We start from the raw sequence: 23,670 nt of genomic DNA on the forward strand, positions 1-23,670 counted from the left end.
AAAAATGAACACATTTTTATCTTACACATCTGCAGGACTGACAACAGTAATTGTTCCATAGGAGACATTCCACCAATCCAAGGACAATAACACATGAATACCAGAGGTTTACAAGACGTTTTGGACACTATTAACAGTGGTATGTGCTATTAGATGAACGGCGAATACAGCCTCATCAGGAAAATTTGGCAACACATCTTGGTCCCTCTCTTTTACAGGATCAACACAAAATAAGGCACGTACATTGTGAGAATAGAAACACTGCTGTCCAGAAGGGCGAGCCATTGCGCAACAGGCGTGGGTGAGCTGACCGGCCATTTCATTGAGGGGTGGGGGGGAAGCAATGATTGGAAGCGAGCGAGCCAGCCAGCACCTTAATGCACGTACCATTTGGGGCCATTCTCCAAGGAGAGAATAACATCATCTGCCGTGTGGATGTACGGGGCCATCGTACTCACCAGCAAAGCCCCCCTGGAAGCTCACTGACTTCTTTGCAAAAACACTTTTCCTCCACCTGGGTGTTCCTGGCAGATGAGCTCTCACTGGCGACTCCCACTCTGTGGGAATTAAAACTGCCTGGCTGAGCGAGGCGGATGTGCCCAAGGCCAACAGTGACGAATCTGGAAGACCCCCCCCCCCCGCCACAGAACCATTAGAAGAAAAGGTGATTTAGACTCAGGCTGCAACCTTTAAAAATAGGAAATTCACAATATTTTCTGCATTTTCTAGTACTCTCGGGTGAGCAGTGGGTTTCCAACTGCTATGGCAATACCAACTGACATGCCAGATAGACAAAAGCAAGCTGTAACTGGAAGAGCAGGCGTAGAGGGGTGCTGGGAAACATGCAGCAACGTTGGTGGGGCCTTCTCCAGACTGCCACACGTTGAGAAGGAGGTTGGCAAGTGAAAGCTGATGTCCAGCCTAACAGTGCCATGCTCAGAGAGCCCAGTTTACCTTATCAAAACAAAACCAAACCCCAAGACAGCCGGGCTACGACATATTGCTACCCTCACAGGTACCAAATCAGGCTCTTTAGCATAAACCAGAAAAAATACTAAAAGCTGAAAAATGACACATGAACGCAAGTGGCACATATGCTTAATGGTGAAAAGGATAAACACTTTGCACAAACTCCCTGGGGACATGGTGGAGTCTCTGGTTCTTCAACTTTGCCAAATCAAAATGGGATGCCTTTCTGGAGCATGGGGTTTCAGCCAAGACACATTGCTGGCCCAAGACAGGGGTAAGTGAGTGACGAAGGTTTGTCGAATCCAGGAAGGCAAATTAGCTACTCAAACAAGTCCCTTTTAGCCTTGAGCAGTATGAATGGCTCCTTCTAAGCTCTGATGGATCACATCTGCTAATGGCTTCCCAGCTTCAATTGGACCAGCAAATACAATTATGAACTGGAAAATTGAGTTTAAAAAAACAGTTGGGTTTTTTTTAATGTATTGGCTCTATAACAATAAAAGGCTTCTCTCCCAAGCCACCTACTCCCAAGCTGGTCATAAGTCTCCCTGTTGAAATTGTTTATAAACATGTAATTGATGGCTTAATAAACAGCCAGCGATTGGTTACCGAGAACCATCTGAAACACGTCCAGCACAGCCTTTCCTCATGCATACGCTGCTGTTTTTCCGCAGGGGTGTGAGCTGTACCCTAACACTGCAACAGTGCGGCCACCGAAGCATCCCTCCTCGCCCTGGCAGCAGGGGAGGGGCAAGGCCTGCGGACAGGCAGCGGGTCTCTACGGGGCTGCCGCTGGATGATGAGAGCACAGAAGGGAGAAGCTTTGCCACGTTGCAACAGCAAAGCAACTATTTGCCACGGTGAGCTGTGCCCAATGCCCCGTGCAGCCCAGGGACCATGGCAGCAGGGCTGCGATAGTTGGTCATGGGCAGGGAGGTTGGGAGGGGAACCAGCAAAGGGCAAAGAGCAGGATGGGGGAATATCTCTGCATGAGGCAGAGGAAGGAAGAAATGCTTGGTAAAGATATGAAGAAAGACAAGAGCTGGATGATGGTAAAAACTGTAGGATATTTACATTTGTCTTCATTTCTGACATTCCAGCTCACAGTGCAAATCACTGGGTACGTGCTGCGGTAAACCCAAATACGGCCCCAGCACCAGAGTCCTATGACGTTTTCCTACTGATTTACAGCTTCTTCCTCTGATTCTAACAGCTGTTAATAGATCAATGTAATCCGACAGCTTCACTGAGGTTGCATTCCTACATATTCCTCAAATACCATGTCCTGAATCAGTTGGTATTTCACCTTTTTTAACAGTAAAAACAAATGAGTGCTATGGCCTTCTAGCCTATAGAAATCACCTTCTGGTGCTACTCCTAATTTTGACTGGGCTAAAGTTTATCTGTATTTCAAAAGTGACCACACTTCTCCTTCTCACTGTGTGTCTACTCTAACAGCAGCTCCTTACAGGCATCAAATCCACGGCTGTAAGTGCCTGCAACACTTACATCCCATAGCAGCATTTTACTATCGGGATTTAACTGAGAAGTCTGCAAGGACTGGGCTTGTATGCAGTTTCTAGGAGTGGGTGAACTTAAACCTTGGTCTTGTAACTGCTGTCCATCCCAACCTGGTTACCCAGGAGCACTGTGTGTTCAGGGGTGCTGACATGGAGCCCAGCACAGCAAAAAAACATGCTAGAAGAGCTAGTACTTATGGAGCAAATGCCATTCACCTCTACCAGTGAGTAGCTTCACAAGAACAGCGTGTTAGGTCCCATTTTTGCTGGTGTAACTGAGCTTGGGCACTGACCCACTGGTTTGCTTTGGAATGAAATGCATGTTGGTGTCACCAAGAGAGATGTTGGGTTGGTCTTTCTGAGTTTTGATTAGTTAGTTACCAGACATACTCGCCGTTCTGCTCATTTCTTTGCTATTTCTAATGGCAATTTAAATTTCTTAATTTTGTAAAGCCTGGATACAGTGGAAAAGCATTTAAGATTATCAGACTGCTTGCAATCACTTTGATTTATTTGGCGAGTCTGAGAACTGGGCCATTTGTTTTCTACTTGTTTTACATGCCATGACCAGCATGCTTCTGAAGCCGTAATTGTGTGTTCTGTCAGTGGGCATTTACTTATTTTAAAACATACCATCAATCCACAAAGCTGTATGTGCTAAAAGGGATGTACAGGACAGTTCTCCCGGCAAAGGAATTGTTACCGCGAATAAGAACCAGTGGCTCAGCAAACCACATCTCAACAATTTGCATTTTTTAAAAAACAGTCCCCAGTATGGAATACTGCAATTTTGTTATTTTGTTGTATGAAATACTCTGTAAGACCCCAATCGTCTCTCCACAACTGTGGCATGCAATGAAGGAATTATAGACTACTCAAATCACCAAACATGCCCATAATTTTACTATCCAGTCTTTTAAAAAAAGAAGGCTGAAAAACAGAATACCAAACCCCACAAGAGATTAGAGCTGGACTAAGAATAGCTTTCTGGTCCTCTCCTTCCTCTGAAATGGATTAAACATGAAACAATCTCACTATCATTATGCAAGGCAGTGACAGTTTTCTGTGTGTGTGTTTACAAAAACCTTAAACATTCACTAGGGATCAAAGGGCCGATGGTTTTACATTTCTTATTTGCTTGAACCTCCTAATTTCTCGTGCTCCATGACTCTGACACGACAGCCTAGGGGTACCATGGCAGTGCATTTCTAAACTGGTTGTCCACCTCAGTGCGATGTATCCAATGCATCCAGAGAGAATTTCATCACTGTATGCTCACTTCACATTGTGCCTGGTTATTTTGTGCCTATATATTTAGGGGGAAAAGTTCCAACAGTTTTACAAGGTCTAGTTTCTTTTGAGTAACAGAAAATTGCGAAGTCATTTCATCAGACCTTTCTTTAAAAAAACAAAACAAAACAAAAACATGCACTTCACACGTTTACATTGGTTTACAATTTAAAAAAAAAAAAAAAAAGAAAAAGGAAGGGAAGCATACAGACATTCAAAAAAGGGGAGAGAGAGAGAGAAGGGGAGGGGGCAAATGGGTGTAGCAATACTGATTCAAAACTGAAATGGAAGACAGTTTCTCCCTAGAACACTTTAGGGTTTTCAGAGTCCTTATTCCATAAAAGGAATATACTTGAAACACATCCCATTTAGGTGAGATGAGATTGCTAAAATACATACACAACTAAAAAATATGAGTCTTTCTTTTTTTATCTGTTATCTCCTAAGGGTTTTTTGTTTTTTTGTTTTTATGTCTATTGCATAACAGCAAGAAACTTGCTTTCTTCTGCAAGTGAGGTCAACAAAGAGCTCATGTCCCCAATAGCCATGTTGGTTGTGCTTACGGGCATAGCTGGGAATGTAAGAGACGCTCGGGGAGTGGTGAGGCGTGAGGAGTTGCGGGAGAGGTTCTGAATGATACTCGGGCTCAGGGCTCCCGAAATTAAGCTGACATGGTCCCCATCATCTATGATAGCATCGAAATCAATCTGCACACCCTCTAAGCTGTTGCTGTCAATGCTGTCAACTGTGCTCGACACTTGGTTAGCCCCCGGGGAAAGAAGCTCGGATGAATTTGCATTCGCAGTCCCCTGCAGCAGGCAGTTAGCTTCCGAACCAAAGAAAGAACCTGTTTTCATAGCTTGGTGGCTAAAGCCCGTGGTTTGGTCATATAACTGACCAGAGTAATTCTGCACGTTAGAGCAGAACTGCTGTGATTGACCTTGCATCTCCATCTTAACGGTGTTTACCCTGTACATCTGGTTGCCATCACTTATGTGTCCTTGCTGTTGTGCCAGGTTGTTTCTCAACACGTTTTGCCGTCTGTTGCCACTGTAATTAGAGCACGGCTGGTAACTTTTGGCTGCCAACAAACCTGAAGGCTGGCTACCAATGGTGTGAGATACCGGTGGACAACTCTGCGGTCCTTGATACAGGCTGCTTTGTGAGGTAGGACTAACCTGCCCTAGCATCATTTGACCGGATTGATTGACTCCCTGGTAATGAACGCCGTCTCCGACTGGTTGGTTTTGCAAATATTCCTGTTCCATCATATTCCTGTTCTGCATCCCATTTGCCATACTGGTGGCTTGATCGCTGGGTGCCATGGGATGGCCAAAATTTTGCTGGTTCCCACTCACTGGCACGTTGCTGCTTCTCAGCTTCTGCCCTTGAACTGCCATGCCACAGGAATTGTCCATTGCCCCAGACATCATTGCTTGCCTGACGATGCTTTCGCTGTAAGGCTTATTGGGCTGCATGCTGAAAGAATTACCGGCTCCGCTGCCAAGAACTGTGTTCTGCTGTAAACTGTAGGAACCGTTGTTCTCCATGAGGTTCCGATAGCCGTTCTGCTGGGCCACGTTGCTTCTCTCCAGGTTCTGCTGCTGAATCATCATGTTGTTATACAGTCCGAAGGCCCGAGCCTGCTGCACCGTTGAGCGCTGACCACATTTCAGTTTTGAAGGAGATAAGTCAGAACTTCCTGAGCTTACTTCATTCCACTGAATGGGCAAGTCGCTCTTGTTTGCCTCAGAACCTGCCTGCTGACTGCTTGGCGGAGGGGCTTGGTCAAAGTTGCTGGGGTTGTTGTTTCCTAACACTGAGCTGTGATGCATTTTGTTGCTGTCTAGGACATTGTTCAACAAGTGGTCGTACATGCCCTGGTTCTGGGAATTCAGATACTGAACGACGTCATCTGGCAGGAGATCCTCATCATTCAGGCTGCCACCCGCTTCCATCGTAGCAGCCTCCAGGGCAACGTTCTCACTGATGCTCGGAGGACAGGGGGAGCTGAAGCCGCGGAAGACGCCACCCTCAGAACGGGTATAGTTCTGAAGAACAAGGTTGCGCTTTTCCATGGACGGAGGCAAAGCAGGAGGGTTAAAGCTATTAAGACTGTTGAAACGCTGGACTCTAGGGACAGAGAGGTTGTCGGAGGCCATTCTTACTGGATCACTGGCTCTCCTCGTCCCGTTTCCTAGAGCATCGTGAGACAGAAAATGCCTCCTGCTGTAACCATTTGCCCCACCGTCACTACATCTTCGAGGGGCATTCACTGGAGGCAGTGGAGATACTCCGGAGTCCCTGCAGTCACCCAAGAGTGCCATCCTTGTTTTGAGGCTCATCCTCTCCATGTTAGGCAGTGGAGTTGGTGGGGGTCCACCAGTAGCTGCTGCGTATTTAGCTTTCAGCCTGTATTGCTGGGCCGGGGTGAGGCTGAGAAGACTTGGCAGGTCATCACATTGGCTCGCTTCACTGGAGCGCCGGGAGGCATCTGTCGAGATGGGGTCATAGGAGTCTGCAACACTCATGTTCTGCGGCCTTCCCTCCGCCTGGGAGGCGTCGCTGGACCTCCGGCTGGAGAAGCAAGGTGAGATTCCAGAGGACCTGCGGCTGCTCAAGTAGGCTGAACTGATTGTGCTAGTATTGCTGTCTCTCCTGTTCAGCATGTTCAACACAGTGATGTCCGTACTTGAAAGTTCGTTCCTGTTTGGCAGAATAGTCATGGATCCTCCTACACTGCAGCTGCTGTTCGACTGGGTACCTGGAGGTAAAATTCACAGTTAAACAAAGGGGCATCACCCAGAAACTGGTACAGAAAACACCCGGTAAAGAAGTAAGGGGCATACAGAGGAAGAGCCTGCACCATCACAGCAATTCATAGCAGTGCTCTTTCTTGAAAGAAGTAGGGATAAAAACTGTGTCCTTAGGTTAAAAGCTAATTCAGAGACTCAAGGGTAACATTTCAGTGTGAATCCCAGCACAAAATTTATAGGCCATAGCCACAAACTGTCATCAGCTGGTGTAGTGCTCCAGCCTGCAGTGCAGCTATGCTGACTGATGTGCCAGAAGGACACATTCGTAAGGGAGCTTTTTATAGGCAAAATATAATTGAACAGGCATTTGCATGGAATGGCAAAATATACAAATTGGAGGCTATTCAAGGTCATTTCTAAGACTTCTTGAAATATTCTTGAAATAACTCCTAACAACTGCAAAACATCTTTGCTGGTTTCCTTGTTTTGTTTTGTTTTTAAGTAAACAGAACACATTTCTTAATTTTACATAGTTTCCTTCAACTGAACGGGTTTCAGAAAACCTGGGCTGTCACTGCTGGGTGGAGTGCAGAAACCTACGGGCATGTTGTAGGCAATGTGGAGGCAGCAGGGACATATGTTTTGCACTGAGCCGCTCCTTGTACAAAAACAACTATGGAACTTCATTTCAATCTTGCCTTGCTCCCGTTCAGGCATATCTGCCCTTTGTAGCAGTAGTATCTGTATGTGTGATTACTTATATGTGTGGAAACAGTTTATTTAAAGGGCAGCCCGACACATCTATGCAAAGGGTGTCTTGCTAAGGCCTCATCTGAAAGACTTGCATACAATAAACTGGCAGGTATTTATTTCATCTGCCTTGCCTCAGAACAAGATAGGATTATGATGATCTTGGCTCCAAACCTTTAACTGTAAGCAATATTTAAAATGTGATGCATGGCTCCCTTGCTGGCCCCTGTTCTGTGAAACATGGGACTATCAGACTGCTCTCAGGGTGCGTAGTAGGACTTGTAATGAAGGGCTAAACAGAAAGTGATCAATTTACGAACCATTCTCACAGCTGCTGAGTTTCATAAGCAACAAATTTAAGAACAAAAAGTGTTACCACTCCTTTCATGTGTATCTCACCATTTCCTATGAGAGGCGGCAAGGTCGGGGCTTTGGAAGGTGGAACGGGGTTCAGTCTTGGAAGCATTCCATTAACTTGTTTCAACCTTTCTAATTTCACTTGCTCCATCCATTTGGTCCCTGTCATATTCCTCCTGGCCTGTAAGCCAAGTGCTGTGGTGGCTGTGGAAATGGTAGAGTCCATGATTGGGGTTTCATCGATGACACTGAGGTCTCCTACACTACCACCACCAGTCAGAGTAAGCTCGATCCCATTGTTGGAATAGTTGCTGATGGGGGACTGTTCGCTGCTGCATGTAGACTGACCACCAGGGCTTGGCTGAGATGTCTGCTGGAGTGAAGTAAGAAACAAAAGAACATGAGGATTAAGCAAACAACGTTAGCAAGAGCACTTGCAGCAAATGCAACTCTAAATGGAGCCAAAGGAAACCAAACGTAAAGAAAAGTTTAGCATTAAAGGATGACAGTGATCATTCATTATGAGGCTTTCTAGATATTAACTGCAGTAAATGGCATTGCAAAACTCGAGATTAAAATCCACTTTAATATCTTGCTGATAATATACATTATATCTACATGAGACATTTATTTCTTTTAGTCCCATAATTGCTTCTATCACTTCATGTCATTTGTGAGCATGTATGTATGGATACTCTGGGTAATGCGCTGTTCCCAACTGAAGTTGCAGCTCAATAAACCAAATCAGAATTCAGCCATGTTACAAGGTCTAATTTACACTGCTAGGCTTGCAGCAAGCAAACAAACAAACAAGACTCCAACAATGGAATTTGGGTTTTTTTAATTAGACTTGTGGCTAAAGGATATAAGTATTTTCCAAGCTTAAGGCTCATTGTTACGAGCAGCGGTTGGCCCGAAATGTTGGCGCGTAATAAAACAGGGACAAAGCATCAGTGCAAAAAATACTGTATCGTATTATCAGTGTCCTGTGACTCTAGCAGCACTAGGGTATAACTTATACTTCCTCTTAAACCTAACTTATACCACCTCTGCCCTGAATCAAGAAGGCTATGATCTACTGAAACAAATCCTTCGTTTTATTAGAATTTAAGATTTTAAATTTAAGAATTTAAGTACACAGTACAGGCTGCTAATCTATGGGGATATAAAACCACTGCAATAGCTTCTTCTTTCTTAACAGACAGTGTTCCCTGCTGCTCTAGCAGAATTCTTGCTGTGGGGAAACACGGGCTTGATTTATTTTTCATACTCATAGAGTTCTCATAAAAGAATGGGAAAATATCTCTGGCAAACTTAAACACTCAGACAGACTGACAGACAAAACAGACAGCAAGACAGACAGAAGTCTCTTGACATGGTATCTCACTGTAGGTTGTATCAGTGTGATCACAAATCAGTGGGGCATGCAGTATCATTTTGCTCCCAAGAACAGTTTCATGTAAGTATTTCACTTCTGGGGTTTCTGCTGTGTTGATTTTTTTCTGCCAGCCTGGGATTTTTACGCACATTTTACTGACAGATGCTAGCTAGAATTTCTGAGGTAGCAGCGACGGCTCTCACTTTTAACATCAGCAAATGAAGACACAGATTCATGGCAGTACTGTAGCTTCATATGCCCCTGAGGAGTCCATTAAGATACAATAACTATTTTATTATTTCTAACTTGAACAATGATACTTAGAATTTTATGAGGCCACACTGAGCAAGTTCATTTCCAAATCCTGGCCATGGCAGATTTGGTGACAAGAATAGAAATAACAGTTATTATACAAAAGAGAGTTTGTGCTTCTGGACAATAGCCCCATGCTATATGGAAGAAGATGAATAATGGTCAGAAGCCCATTCTTGTAGCCACGTGTCAAGATCACAGTGAGGTATGTTACAGAAATAAGAACTGTATTATGGAGTACATACATTTCTAGATGTGCAGTACAGAAAAAAATGGATGTATCATCTAGAGGGGAAGGTACAAACACATTTCTGAAGACATTTCACCAATATAAGCCAGATTTTTCACATGTCAAGTGTTGCAAAATGCTCACAGCACATTCATTTGGGAATGAGTTTGATGGATTGCACATTACTAAATAAAGGGATGATTGGACAACAGGCAGAAGGCTAAAATAAAGACATAAATAATGTGGCAATAAGAAAAACAGCAGAAAAAGTTAAAATGCCCTCACCTTATTACCCACTGTCCTTAGGAAGTTAGAACAAGACATTTAAGAGCATTAGACAGAAAAGACATTGGATTAGTTGAAAAACAAGAAATCTTAATTCATACAAGCAATAAAAAGCAGGAAATACAGAATTATTTTTAGAAGGTATTTTTCAGTGAGAAATATTTAATACTACGTAAGCAATCAGCATTAACGCCCCTCTCCTGCAAATTTTAATGTTAAAACCATCTACACCCAACATGCCTCAGTAATGCTACAGATTTACTTAGCTAAGCAAGAGGGGAATGGGTTTTGTTCCTTTGTAATCTAAGGCAGTTATCACCAAAGACAGCAGAGGATCTCCTTTCGACTTCAGCAGGAGTTAAATGGGCCCTCGGAAGTTTCTGAATTCAGGATTAATACTCCACAGTTTGGGCACAAGCCTTAGGCACAATATAGCAGTAACTCGTATTTCAATGAGTAATCACTTTGAATTGCAGCGTGATTAACAATATGAGCAGAATTTGGAGGGCTCATATTTGTAGTCCCCAAGGGTCTGGTCCAGATGAATCGTAGACCCAGATGTGGAACAGGATGGAGTGACTGCCTTTGCTAGTTTTAACCCTTGTGAAGAGGATGGATGGCACATGAAACGCAGGCAAATGACCAAAAAAACTTCTTTATTTAATATAGCATGTCAAAAAATGGAATAAGGTCCCTTCAACGTTCAAGGCTATACTGGTTTAATGAAAGACATTAAAGTAAACCACTGAAAAGACCTTCAGAGACTCTTAATTCAGCTCGATTTAGTTAAATTGGAATTAGGCTAACTTGGTCAAGTTAAATTAAGTACCAGACTAACATAAGAGGTCACATCACAATAGAGATCAAATGTAATCGGAAGATCTCCTCCTGCTGTTTAAGCAAGTCAATTTATCCTGCTTCAGTTTGATCCATGACCCAACAACCTCAAGCCCCTAAAATCTGACTGTTTCCCCAGGTTGTCCAAAAATTATCATCTTCAATATTGTCATTTTAGTCTTTTGGACTTTTCTTTTTCACGTTCTGGTTTTGAGCCTGCAGGATTCACATTCGCTAACTTTCTTCTGTAAACAGGAGAGTGGAAAAAAATGCCTTTTTAAAAATGAAAACTATGATTTTCTCATAATATGCTGATTCCAAAAGATGGAACTTTAAGAGAAACAACTACTGTGAAAGTTGCCAACACTGCACTTACTGCATATTGCACAGACTAGATGTAAACTTTTTATTTGCTATTTCTTAGCCTTTAAAAACGTTTTACAATGTAAACTAAAAAAGGAAACCTCAGAAAACCTAACCTTGTGAGCTAGAGTTTACGTGCTTGAGCGTTTCATAAAGGGATTATTAATTGGTTGCAAGAAGAAAAAGGACAAAGGGAGTGGCACGGTGTATTGCATACCATTGGTTTTTCTGACTTGACCGCTTTCACTTGGAGGCATTCTTCACGCTTTGAGGTAGTGTTGCTGAGGTCCTTCTGCTCACCAATTGCACCCTGAGTCTGATGGCCTGGTGACCGGGTCTGAGAGTGGCTGCCTGGGTCTCTCGGTGGCGGAGGCCTTGGGTGGATATCTCCCCGCTGCTTCTTGGTGACGTGTGCCTCTGGGCCGTGCACGGTCTTCACATGTTTCCGGAGAGAACTGGGGTCTGTGTAGCGCTTTGTGCAGCCCGGTATCTTGCAAACATACGGTTTCTGCCAAGAGAGGAAAAACACTTAAATTAGATTTCATTTCATGTGGGACTCTTGAAGAGCTCTTTGGAGCACAGCTGGTGTTACAGTTATATACTTTTATGGTCTCTACAGTGAATCATAGAATGGTTTGGGTTGAAAGGGACCTTAAAGACCATCCAGTCCCAACCCCCTGCCACGGGCAGGGACACCTTCCACTAGCCCAGGTTGCTCAAAGCCCCGTTCAACCTGGCCTTGAACACTGCCAGGAAGGGGGCAGCCACAGCTTCTCTGGGCAACCTGTGCCAGGGCCTCACCACCACCACCACAGTGAAGAATTTCTTCCTTAGATCTAATCTAAATCTACTCTCTTTCAGTTTAAAACTGTTACCCCATGTCCCATCAAGCACTCAGCCAAGCCTATTAACTGCCCTTGGGTTTGAAGGGACCCACTAACGCTGCAGAGTTTACAGAGGGCAGAGGCTCTCATGATACGAACTGGCACAGCTTTGACTTATAGCAGAAAAGTCAACAGAGCTATGGCAATTTATGAAGACTGGCCTAATTTTCTACCCTGTCAATTGCCCTCAGCAGCCTGATACCCTGTTTCTAGTGTGCCCAGTACCTACTCCTTGACATTCAGAGGCAAACAACCCCCTTCAAAACAGGTTGGGACATTTGTTCAGGCAGGATTATCTGAGGAAGCATTTTTTCCCTGGCTCCTTCAGATTACCAGTATAATGTCAAAGCACAGGATGCAGCACCATAAACATTTTCATGCTGCAGCAATATATGCACTAGTGCTATTAGTGCTACTAGCATAACCAATCACTCATTTTTGTAAAACCTGCTTCCTTTGTCTGTGAATTTCTCTAGTTCACTAAGCAATGTAGAATAAAGTAAATTTACTGTCTTATAGTATAACAAAGACTTTGTTCTTGTATTATGAGAGGATTAAAACGAAGAGTTGAGCCCTCCCTAAACACTTTAATTGCCTCAGGAAACAAAGTATCATTCACTCACTTTTATGACTGAATTGTTTCCAAAAAACTACTATTTTAAAGTCTTATTTATACTAGCTCTCAAGAAAAAAAAAAGAGACCTTCATGCAGAGTTCCTCAAAGGGGTTCTGTCTGCTTACACATGGCACTGTGAAGCCTCTGACAAATGCAGCTTCTTCATGGCTATCTAAGGCCTGAGCCTGATTCCACTGACGTCAGTGGGAAAAAAATCCCATCGACTTTAATAGGAGCAAGAATGTTGATTGTGAGCAATTTAAAGTTGATGCTGAGCTACTGAGGCAGGTTTTCTCAAATTGCTATGGAAGTACGAGTCAGCTCTCTTCTACATGTGTAAGGCATATCTGCATCAAGATATGTCAGCTGCTTTTAAATCTGTCTCCAGGTTACCTCCTTACAATCAAAATGGCACTGTGAGGAAGTGCTGAATTGGGTCTGTGCTTTCCACAGAATTCATGGCACTCCATTAGTATACATTGCCTAAGAATATTCACCTGTTTCATTGTGAAATAATGGAGGAGGGAATTTTTCATTTGCCCTTGCTGCTGCACCTACCAGAAATGATGCGCAGGAGAAGATTTTTCTTGGTGACTTACTGTTAGACATGAAATCGTGATCTTAAAACACATGCAGTACAGGTCATGTCTTTAACTTTGAGAGGATCTTACTCATCAACTAGGCATCAGATTGGTTCAGACAGTGAATAAAAAAAAAATGTTCAGTCAACTATTAGTGAGACTCGGTGAACTTTCTTCTACCTTGGTGACAATTCACAAAATTGCTGCTGGGCTTCAGTGCAGTTGTTAATTGGGCTGCTGAGAGCACACACTGTAGGGATGGGGCAAACTCAAGACTTGTGCAATGGTCTCTCCTCCCCTTGGGACTCAAGAGATGCTGCAGGGACTGGAAGAAGATGAATGCTACCAGCAGATTCTGCCAGCTCTAGTGAATGCCTGCGACAGACCTGACAGACAGCTAGAAAAGACACAAGCCTTGTGGAAAGGGATATAGCTGCTATGGTTTCCACACCACACAGTCAGCATGCTGGTACGCCCTGCCCTTCCAGTACTTCCAGGTGTAGACTACAGTATAGGGAGAGATCAAGGAGAAGAGACCGGGCTCCAAGACGTACGACTGAGATGATGCGACTCCCTGTGTAACCTGAAATGGGGCAATAAAACAGGGACAAGGTATGAAGATGGTGTGATTCCTGAAAGAGGGGGCAGCAGTAACGGGAAACACACAGTAATAAAGAGGTGTTACGCTCAGAGTCTGGGAGACAGCTGTGGCTGCCACAGCTGGTTTGCTTGAGAAAGATCAAAACAGCCCAGAGAAGGAGGAAAAGGCATAATTCAGAACTTACGGGGCAACCCAAATTTTCTAAACCCTGGAGAATTCTCCGTAGCTACCCGCAAGAGCCCAAAGGGATGATGCAAGGCGCCGTGGGAGCTGTGGGCTGGCAGCCCCGTGTGCCACCACTGCCCCAGGCGAGGGGATGTGCTCCGGGCACTGGGCAAGCCCCTCCAGCTCCAGAGGGAAGAATGACCCCAGCCTTCCAGGGAAACCAGGATCTCTCCCTCGTTAACACCTGTTTCCATTACACCCCTCCTTCAAACCTTTCTTATGCTTAATAAAAAGACCAGCAGCCTCTCTAGTGTACAACACAGGAATGATTGTGCTGCTAAGAGACACCTAGAAATTCTATTCCTTTCAGGTTGCTGAGGGTTTCTGTGTCTGTCCTCTGTAATGAATCATTATGACTGCATTGTAAGTCTGTTCGATGCCGAATTTCATTATTTTTTTTGAAGCTGTGCTTACTTACCTCATTGGAATGAGTCCTGTTTTGGTGCTTGGCCCTGTCGGACGCGTTGGAGAAAGCTTTGTTGCAGCCTTCATGTTCACACACATATGGTTTCTCTCCAGTGTGAGATCTCAAGTGCGTTTTCAAGTTTTCTAGTCTGGAGTAGGCCTTTGTACAACCTTCAAACTGCAGACAAGAAGTAAGTCTGGATTAATTTTAATCTTTGGACTTGCAGGAAACAGTAAAAGCTGACCTATAAAAGTTTAGAAACTTTCCAAGCCTTCATAACCTTGCCCAATGTAATTTTGTTTTTTAGATTTTAATTTCACCCAGGTAAACTCCATCACAGCTCAAGTTAAAATGCTTCCAGCATTATGTAAATCTTGTCTTACAGGAGAGCGCAGTATTTGTCTAAGACAGAAATTCATTGCAAAGCCGTTAGGAGGCTGGTGGCCAGCAATAATACCCAGCTCTGTAAGAGAAAGTGCTTTTAAATAATTAAGCAAACTGAGCCCTGTTTAATAATGCCTTTTGGGGTTTCTTTGCACTTTAAACTTGAGGAAGTGGGCCAAGTTATCCAGTGAATCCCCTCTCCTAAAGCTCTTCTCATCTGGGCGAGCTGGATCACAAAGCAGACATGGTAGCCTCTTCTCCAGCAAATGTCCGACGGACAAGAGTTCAGGGAATGCAGCATCTGTGCCGCTCTGTTCCCTGCACATCCCCAGCTCCCCCGTTGGAGCCTGGAGCTCAGCCCGCTTTACTCACAGTGCATTTGTGTGGCTTTTCCCCTGTATGTCTCCTCATGTGGACCACCAGCATATACTGGGCTTTGAATGGTTTCTGCTCCCGGGAACAGTCCAGCCATCGGCACACAAACTCTTTCTTCTCACCGTGTATATGGTCATTGTTTATATGCTGTTCAGGTAGAAGAGAGATTACAGTTTAACAGAACTGCAACATCGTCATCAGCCTTACTGCAACAGCACCAGAGGCTCAGGTGTGAACCAGGATGCTGCAGTACTAAAAGAGTAAGAAGATTGTCTGAGCTTCAAAGCGATCACGGGGTTCAAATTATAGATCTCACTGGAAGTCCACTAACGCCCATGAATTTGTTTCTACTGACGTCAACAGGCTTTGGATCAGGCCTTGGGGATACAGGCTGTTAAATGGATCCTGGATAATCTCATGCACAGCACCACTTGCGTGATTCACACTGAGTAATGCTTTCTCGGACCAGGAAAGCCTTATTTAAGTGCCACTCAACACAAACAAGGTTTACAAAATGAGGCCTTTAAAAACACATCCTCCAACCTGAAAAATCAACAGAACTGCTAAACCAAGTTTCCACCAAGACTTTTAACTCCCCGCTACCCATATTTTCTTCCAGTAAATGTATTAGGTTAGTGTACACGCTGTGGCGGGGGAAACAAAACCCTGCACACTGCAGTAAGGAAAAACTCTGAGCACTGAAGCAGTCATCAAACCAGCTTTTGCCATTGCCAAGTATGGCTCTGCCTGCACGTCTCTGGGAGCAACACCTGCCCCAGGCCTGCTGAGACGCACGCACGTGCCTTGCTGTGGTCAGCGTCATCTGCGTGAGTGCATCCAGAGACAGGCTGGGGCTGTGTACCTTTTACTCTTCCAGAAAGGTAGCTTGCTCTGTTCCCTTTACTAAGATCCAGTTCAGCAGAGCATTTAAATACGGATTTAATTCTTTCGGAGAAGAAATGGGCAGATGAATCAGGGCCAGCCTCAAGACTGGTTTGTGGTTTTTTTAAGGTTCAACTGTTTGAATTTTTTGCACAGCTTCAGAAAACAACAAAAGCACCCTACACCTGGGCTTTCGAAGGTTTATGAAAGCTGGAATTTCAGCAGGAGCTACCTGACTCATCCTCCTGGACTCTGTTGGAGAAACCCTGTCTCAGAGACTTGATTCCCCCTGGCTGTACTTTCTACCACAGCTTGCTAGCTGTGCCACTAGATGGCCGCATTTCTCAGCGAATGCGATGATTTCCATTAAGGTACTAGACAAAAACCTTCCAGAGTTTATATTTGATCACAGCACAGGGATGAAATCTGTACCTACTCCATTAAGTAGCTCACAGAAAAAGCCAGCTGTACAGAAACTCAGTAGTTCATACTGGAACACAAAGAAGATAATCCCGATCCTTTCTAAAGTCCTGAAATCAATCAGAAAACCAAATAAAATCACTTATGTTCACAATTACGCGGCATCACCATGGCAAACAGATGTACGCTGCCTATAAAAGATGACCGCTCTTTTTCTCTTTCGGAAACTTTATTGCCATTTTTTAAAGGTTGTGATGGGGCACAGAGCACATGAACAGAGCAGATGTGCTGGACAATGGACAACATGAAATCTGCAGGAGTTTATGTTTTAAGTGCAGATCTCCAGTTCATTCGTACTACACACGCCTGTGCCAAAAGTGAGCAAATGCCCTGCGCTGTGAAATGGCATCGGAAGAGTACAATGAGGTTAATGTGCACTCTTCTTTCCTGAAAAAGAAAGAAGTAACAGGACAAAACTCAATGCATTCAAGTAATTCTTAGCCAAATCTTACTGTAGATGTTACAGACTATGAGTTATTTCATTAAACCTACACAGCCACGAGGGAAATGAAAATTAAGTGTGTGACACAAGCTTTCCATTCGATACAAAAACTTCAAGGCTGGTTCAATCAGTTCACAACAGCACCTCCCTTTACCTCCTGCTGTGTGGACACTCAAGGCACCATGCATGCTCTCTCAGAGAAATACTCCATAGGACACTTTTTCTATTTGTCCCTGCAAATGAGCTTGCTCCTTGCCTTCTGCTCCTTTAGACCTTTAGCCTTTATCAGCACGAGCATCCTCTAAAACTGGCCTTCCTCATGGGCACAGAACCTCCCTTCCTCACTCCCTCCCCAGGCCAGGCTCACTGCAGCAGCTGACAAAGGTCAGGCAGTGCAATAGGCTGCCCAGGGAGGGGGTGGAGTCACCATCCCTGGATGTGTTTAAGGGTCGTTTAGATGAGATGCTGGGGGATATGGTGTACGGGAGAACTTTGGGCTGATGGCTGGACTCGATGATCCCAAGGGTCTTTTCCAACCTGAATGATTCTGGGATTCTGTGAAAGCTTGCCCAGGATTGATCACTCACCTCTCTCTGCCACTCCACTGGCTCACCTGTCAAGTAATTGTGATCACCCTCAGGTCCCTGCACAACTGTGTCCCTCCATACTCGTCTGCCCTGCTCTCTTACCCTGCCACTCCTTTCCTACTCCCTCTGCTCTTCCTACACTCAAACCCCTATTTGCGCTGTTTTCTCTCATCGCTCTGATGCTCCAAGTGGCCTCTGAGAGCTCACCTCCAAAGCCATCTTGTTCTCATTCAATCTCTCTGAGGATCCTCACCTTCAGGTAAAGCCTAGAAGAAACGAGCCCATGACATTGTCTGCTAATCTGGGTAATTTCTTTAGCTCTCAAGTGAGATGCTCAATTGCGTTTTGCAGAGGGGGAATATTTTAGAAGACCTATAAATGTGCCCAAATACTGGCAGGCTTGTTGGGAAGAAGACACTTGTTAGACATTAAGTCAGTACAAGTAGGAGGCCAACAGCAGAAACCAGCGGTGCTCTCAGGTAAGGAGATTCACAGCATTTGTAACCCTGACCATGTAGGGCCAGATTCAAATGCCCCCACTCACCCAAGTCATGATGTGAAAACTCATCAGTCATCTGCTATGGACATGTAGGCAGAACTAGACAAATTCAAAACAGGAACTAAAACTACACTGGGATTTTTTATCATTTGGCAGAAACAATGTGCAATATTAATATTTACAACATGTTTAAAGGAAGAAGGAGGTCTCACTGCACAAACAACGGCAATTAGGAAAGTTCAGAAGTTTGTGAACTCTGGCATTCAGGTTCTTTGACTCAGATAATTACCTTTGGATTTTGCACGGTGTTTTTGGCTCCCTGGTCTCTATTATGAGAGGGAATGAATAGTTTTGAGCTTGTAAAACAAAGAACAGTCAGGAATAAGAGTATTATGCAAAGTAGAAGCTTTGGTACAGTACAATAAGGATTTATAGGGTTTCAATTTATAATCTGTTTGTAACCTTATTACACTCATGAAATGTCACATTCCAGGGACTAGATCAGAAGGATTTTTTTTTTCCTGGTGAAATTGAATTTTGATGCAGTTTCAGGGTGTGAAAAGGCTTTTCTTTTAATTTTGTAGGCCCGAACCTGCAAGTTTTACTTACGTTGGTAATCCTTATTACCGTAAATAGGCGCATGAAAGCCAATGATATTACTCCCTAGTGTCAGGTTTGCTAACATAAGGCTCTGAAGCACCAGCTCTGTATTATTAAGAATTTCTGACCTGAAAAAAAGCCCCCATTAAAAGCTGGAATTCTACTAGCTATCTCCCACTGCACACAGATCCAAAAAGCTGCTAAACAGGGGTCATTTGCAGAATACCAGTCACTTTCATGCCACTTCAATGCTCATTACCAAACCTCAGTCTGTCCTGCCTCATTTTCTCTAAAAAATGTTGCTATTATCATTCGACTCCAAAATACCTGAAAATGAACAGAGGAAGCTGACCTAAATACTGATTTTGGTCTCAAAATTCCCTGGCTTTGAAGGAGGAAGCTCTGAGATGGTTTTCAATTCTAGAGACAAAAAAAAAAGCCCCCAAATTCATTGAAATCAAGGCTGAAGTTGGCCTGTCATCTCTATTGGGGAGGCTCAAAAGCCAGAGGTAACAGGGAGCACAACCTGCAGTGTCCTGGAAGCACAAATGCTTACACGGCAAGAAATACTATTTAAAAAGCAACACCTTAAATCATACATGTTCTCATATAATCAATGCACACCGTACATGCTACCCCATATTGTAGCAGATGATGTGAAGTGAGACTTGGAGGAAGGATCTGCAATAATCTTAGTGTTCCATTTCCTTCCTCCACGTGTTTTTTAGAAGAAAGGAGTATCTAAGCATATCCTAGCTGACTGCTTGGTACCCATTAGCTATTCAATACATAAACAAAGGACAAATGTGCTCTCACAGTAGTCAAACAGCAGGAGGAAAGCCTCTTCATACCAGTGGAATGAGTTAGGAACAACAGAAAAAGAATGATTGTCACCTGCAACTGAGATTGCATCTGAAAGCAAAGTGTTATTTGGCGGATAAAGCAGAAAACATTGAGAAAATCTGAGAAAAAAACATTGAGAAAATATAGGTTCTGCTTTCTAACCTAGACACACTACCCTAGAGTATGCTAGGAGAAAACTGGGAAGAGACTATGCTGTATTGATATAATGTGGGAAGTTAGTGGCACAGTGGAAGGCATATCACCATTGCCAAAAATTGGTTTAATTTCAATTATACAACGACAATTTCAGACTTTTATCTTCTCACAGTTATTTCCCTGTATTTCAAAAATTTAAAAAGGTGGTGCTAAATAACTTCTTACTAGATCTCACTACTGCCATTGAGCAAAAGCAGCATTTAAGCCATCTCCTAGCACAAATCTCCCCCTGGACTGTACTGCCACAGAAAGTCCCTCACACCAGCAGAGCTGCTGCATTTGCTGCGTAGGAGACAAAGCGCAAACGGCGAAGAGGCATCGCAGTGGAACTGCTGCTAAACAGAGCTCACCCTGCAGCTACACGAGGGAGTCGCAGAGCCCACGGTCTGCAGAGAGGACATGTGTCCAGCAGGAACAGACTGGATAGCTCTGAGGCTGGTTTGGAAGGGGATTAGCTGCCCTTGACCTGTCACCCTGCAGGGAACGCTCTTATTTATGTGTTTTGCATAGGGGATGTAGATTTGTCCTTAAATTCACGTACGGTTAGAAACAGCAGGAGGGTTCCTGGTCATCAGACCCATCCCTCGCTGCGGCAAGCCCTGCTACACATAATCCTGGTCATGAACGGAGCAAGCTTCATCTTCTAAGTACGCTGGTGATCTGCTCCCTCTGCTCCCATCGGAAGGCTCTTCTAGGAACTCACTCCTCTGCTGGTTAGCAACTAATTTCTAGCTTCGATTTATTCACAGCCAATTTATATCCATTTGTTCTTGTGCCAACATTATCCTTTAGCTTAAACAGCTCTCCTTCCCTACATGGTGTTTATTTCTCTCCCTTCCCCACCCTAACTAACTGACTGACAGCACTCTCCTCTCTGCCTTCATTTGCTGGATTAAAGAAGCTGATTCCTTCTGGTCTTCCCTAGGATGACCAAGTCCTCATTCCCCCTCTTACCCTGCTTTGGCTTGAGGTGTGGAAGTCCCTGTGTACTGCCTGTCATTTTGTTCCCAGGTTCCCCATTGTCACTTCCAGCACTGTGTCAGTCCATCCCTCCTCAGTGGTCCTCCCACCCCTCCTCTTCACCTGCTCTAATATGATTTCAACCTTGTCTACCAGGATATTGTGAAGTACACCAGAGCTCGCCAGACTTAAGAGTGACAGAATTCAAACTTCCCTGTCCTCGCTTAGGTGTAGGTACGGATCTCTCCTTCACATTGGACTTTAGACCATTACCAAAGCATCTGAACACCTCACAGTGTGTGAATGTACCCCTCCTAACAACAAACCCTGGGAAACAGTATCTGCTTCTATGGCCACAGTAGAGGCGGAGATGTAAGGCCCAGGAAAGCTAAAGCCCTCATGCATAGAAGTATTTACGTCTCTGATTCCCACTAAAAGTAGTCACTTGTTCATGAGTGGTGTGACTACTTTTGAGGTTCTTGACCCACACAGCTTCTTGAGATATCTGAGTGATTGTAAAAAGAGTATCAGCATTCAGAAAAGCGACGGGGCGGCACTTAAGCAAGTACCCAATGCTTGCCTGCTCCCCGGGGAATCCACAGCTCATCACTGCTCCTTGCTACCATTTTAGGTAGTCAGACAGCTACAAGATGACATCAGGCAGGCCTCCCTACCATCTCATTAACATCTCGATAAAGATTAACTCCATGATCCACACAAGATGGACAGACAAAAGCTTTGTAAAGAAGTCAGGATATAAAGGAGGTCCTGGTGAGGCAGGAAATATCCTGTGACAATAGAAATCCCATTGTGAAGAGGAAAAAAACCGGCATCTCCATGGAGTGAAATCCCCAGCAGACTTTTTGGACACGTTCCAATCACTGCAATCGAGTGTCTCGCTAACCTCTGTGACTCTCTGTTAGAACAATGCATGCATTTTAATTTCCTCTTATCTGCTGAAAAATAGGTATGGATCCTGTCTGTCCTTTCCCTACTAAAGATCATTTGCAGGCACAACCAGGCTAAACAACCAGAGGAGACTAATGTCTCTTCCCTGCTGCACAAGTCAAGAGTATGCTGTTGACCTCATGTCCTTAGGGTGGCATAAGTACTTAAGCCATTTTTAGTTCCTGAGACGGAAGAAGCACTTAAGCTGCTTTAAACCTTTATGGTGGCATAAATGCTTAAGCTGGCTGCAGTTCCTAAAGCCAAGTTGAAGCTATAGCTATACATGAAGAACTCTGCACTTCTGCATAGGCACAAGCCTGTGGAGTAGCTCAGATAATGATCTCCAGTCCTCCTTCCTTTTCTTTGGATGCATTTATTGTTATTCTATTAGAGTTCTTGCGGCTGTCTTGCATACTTTATGGAAGATTTAAGAAATGTTGTGACAGATCTCTGCTAACGCTGATTAGCAACATGACAATTTATACAATCCGATGATCTGGCCCAAAGCAGGTCAGCGCCTCGACAGTCTTGACACCTTTGCTGAAACAGAATACTTGCAGTTGAAATCAGCTGGATCTTCAAAGCACTGCACGGTAATTTCCTCTGGGCATAATGAATGCACTAAATACTCTGTTTGCACACTGCACTCCTCACCTCGCAGTGTTTGATCTTGTCATTCAATCTCAATACTTAATTTTCAAAGTTTTTCACTATTAACAAATGAATCCCCCCGCTCCCCCTAGATTTGGTCATGATTGTAAACCTAAATGAGGACTAGCGGCACACCACACAGAGAGAAGTGTGACTTTTTTAACAGCATAAAAAAAACATGTACTGCAAATGTTTATAACTTAGTGTGTCTAAAAAGGTTCTACTCATTAAGAAAAATCAAATCACTAAATAAAGAGTTTCAGTCAAAAAGATGGTTATTTCAAAAAGGAGTGAAGTATGTAGAAAATAGGAAATATAACTTAGGCTATTTTACAAACATAATATATGAACTCTGTGTCCAGGACTGTTAATACTTAATTATAAGAAAAAAATTAGACCTCAGTCAGCACTCTAGCTGAATTCATAGTTGAAGCTCATTTATTACTGTGCCATTCTGGATTCCCATCTCTGTCCCTTGAGAACTGGCAATAGCAGTCAATGAAGAAAGGGAGGGATCAAAATTAGAAGCCCGAGTCAACTGAAAAATAATGATGATTTATAACTTGGAAGTAGATGGACAGGGATGACAGGCACAGAAGGGCAGCATGGAAACCAATGGCTGGAAGAGAGAATGGAAACAGTAAGAAAGGAGGAAAGTGGCGGGTGGCGGGGATCACATCACGTTCTGGCCATGCTGAGACACTGCATGGTTCTGCCCCATAACAGCTCATCACCTTTTCTTACCTGTTGCTGTACCTCCAATTTCACTACTTCAATAGCTCATAAACTGTTTATTCACCTGCCTTGGTCCAAAGGGCTTGGGTTAATCTGGTTATTTTGACTCCAGGATTCGAGGGAGAATTCCCATGTGAAGGACAGGCTGAGGGGAACCTCAGAGATGCTGCAAGAAACAGTTGGGGTCAACAGCTGCCTTGGACCAGCACAGCTGTCACTGGGAGAAGACCAGGTTTATAGTCACATTTTAAAATGTATTAAAGATCTGGGGTCAGTGCAACACACGGCAAGATACTGTTCTTGTCCCATAGGGCATACAGGTTTGGAATGAAGGAATGCACAAAGACTGAGAGCAGTCAAACTAATAATAGTTAATGAACATTTGCATTTTGTGGAGTTTACTGTAAGCCTAAGCAGGAGTCATCTTTTTGCCCCAAACACGGTTTAACCAAGCCATGACGAAGCAAATCATTTTCTATGTATGGGCTCAGAGAAGTCTTGCTCTCTAAGTGTGAAACTGTATTACTAATGAACAAGAATACAGTAATTCAAAGGACACAACCCATCAGGACAGTTTTCCTCTCCCCTCCCTGTTTCAGTTAAAAATATAGGTCCGATTAATTTTTTCATCTCTCTGCACTAATAACAGCAATAAAAGTTCTCAATCCCCAAGTTAAAAAAAAGATGTTTTCTTTCTGCTTCTCCTTTT

General features: G+C 43.9%; 1 protein-coding gene across 1 annotated transcript in view; it reads right to left on the reverse strand.

Annotated features, from left to right (window-relative positions):
- Nucleotides 1-3,462: 3,462 nt before the first annotated feature.
- Nucleotides 3,463-23,670, reverse strand: part of GLI3 (GLI family zinc finger 3) — a 208,713-nt gene continuing 188,505 nt past the window's right edge. The window contains exons 11-15 of the mRNA XM_074889064.1: nt 15,116-15,265; nt 14,372-14,536; nt 11,264-11,554; nt 7,685-8,012; nt 3,463-6,543 (exon numbers count right to left, since the gene is read on the reverse strand). Of these exons, the coding sequence (XP_074745165.1) occupies nt 4,253-6,543; nt 7,685-8,012; nt 11,264-11,554; nt 14,372-14,536; nt 15,116-15,265 (3,225 nt within the window). The 3' untranslated portion in view covers nt 3,463-4,252. The remainder of the gene's footprint in view (nt 6,544-7,684; nt 8,013-11,263; nt 11,555-14,371; nt 14,537-15,115; nt 15,266-23,670) is intronic.

The sequence above is a fragment of the Strix uralensis genome, chromosome 1 (genome assembly GCF_047716275.1).
Source record: "Strix uralensis isolate ZFMK-TIS-50842 chromosome 1, bStrUra1, whole genome shotgun sequence".
In the NCBI taxonomy this organism is placed as follows: domain Eukaryota; kingdom Metazoa; phylum Chordata; class Aves; order Strigiformes; family Strigidae; genus Strix; species Strix uralensis.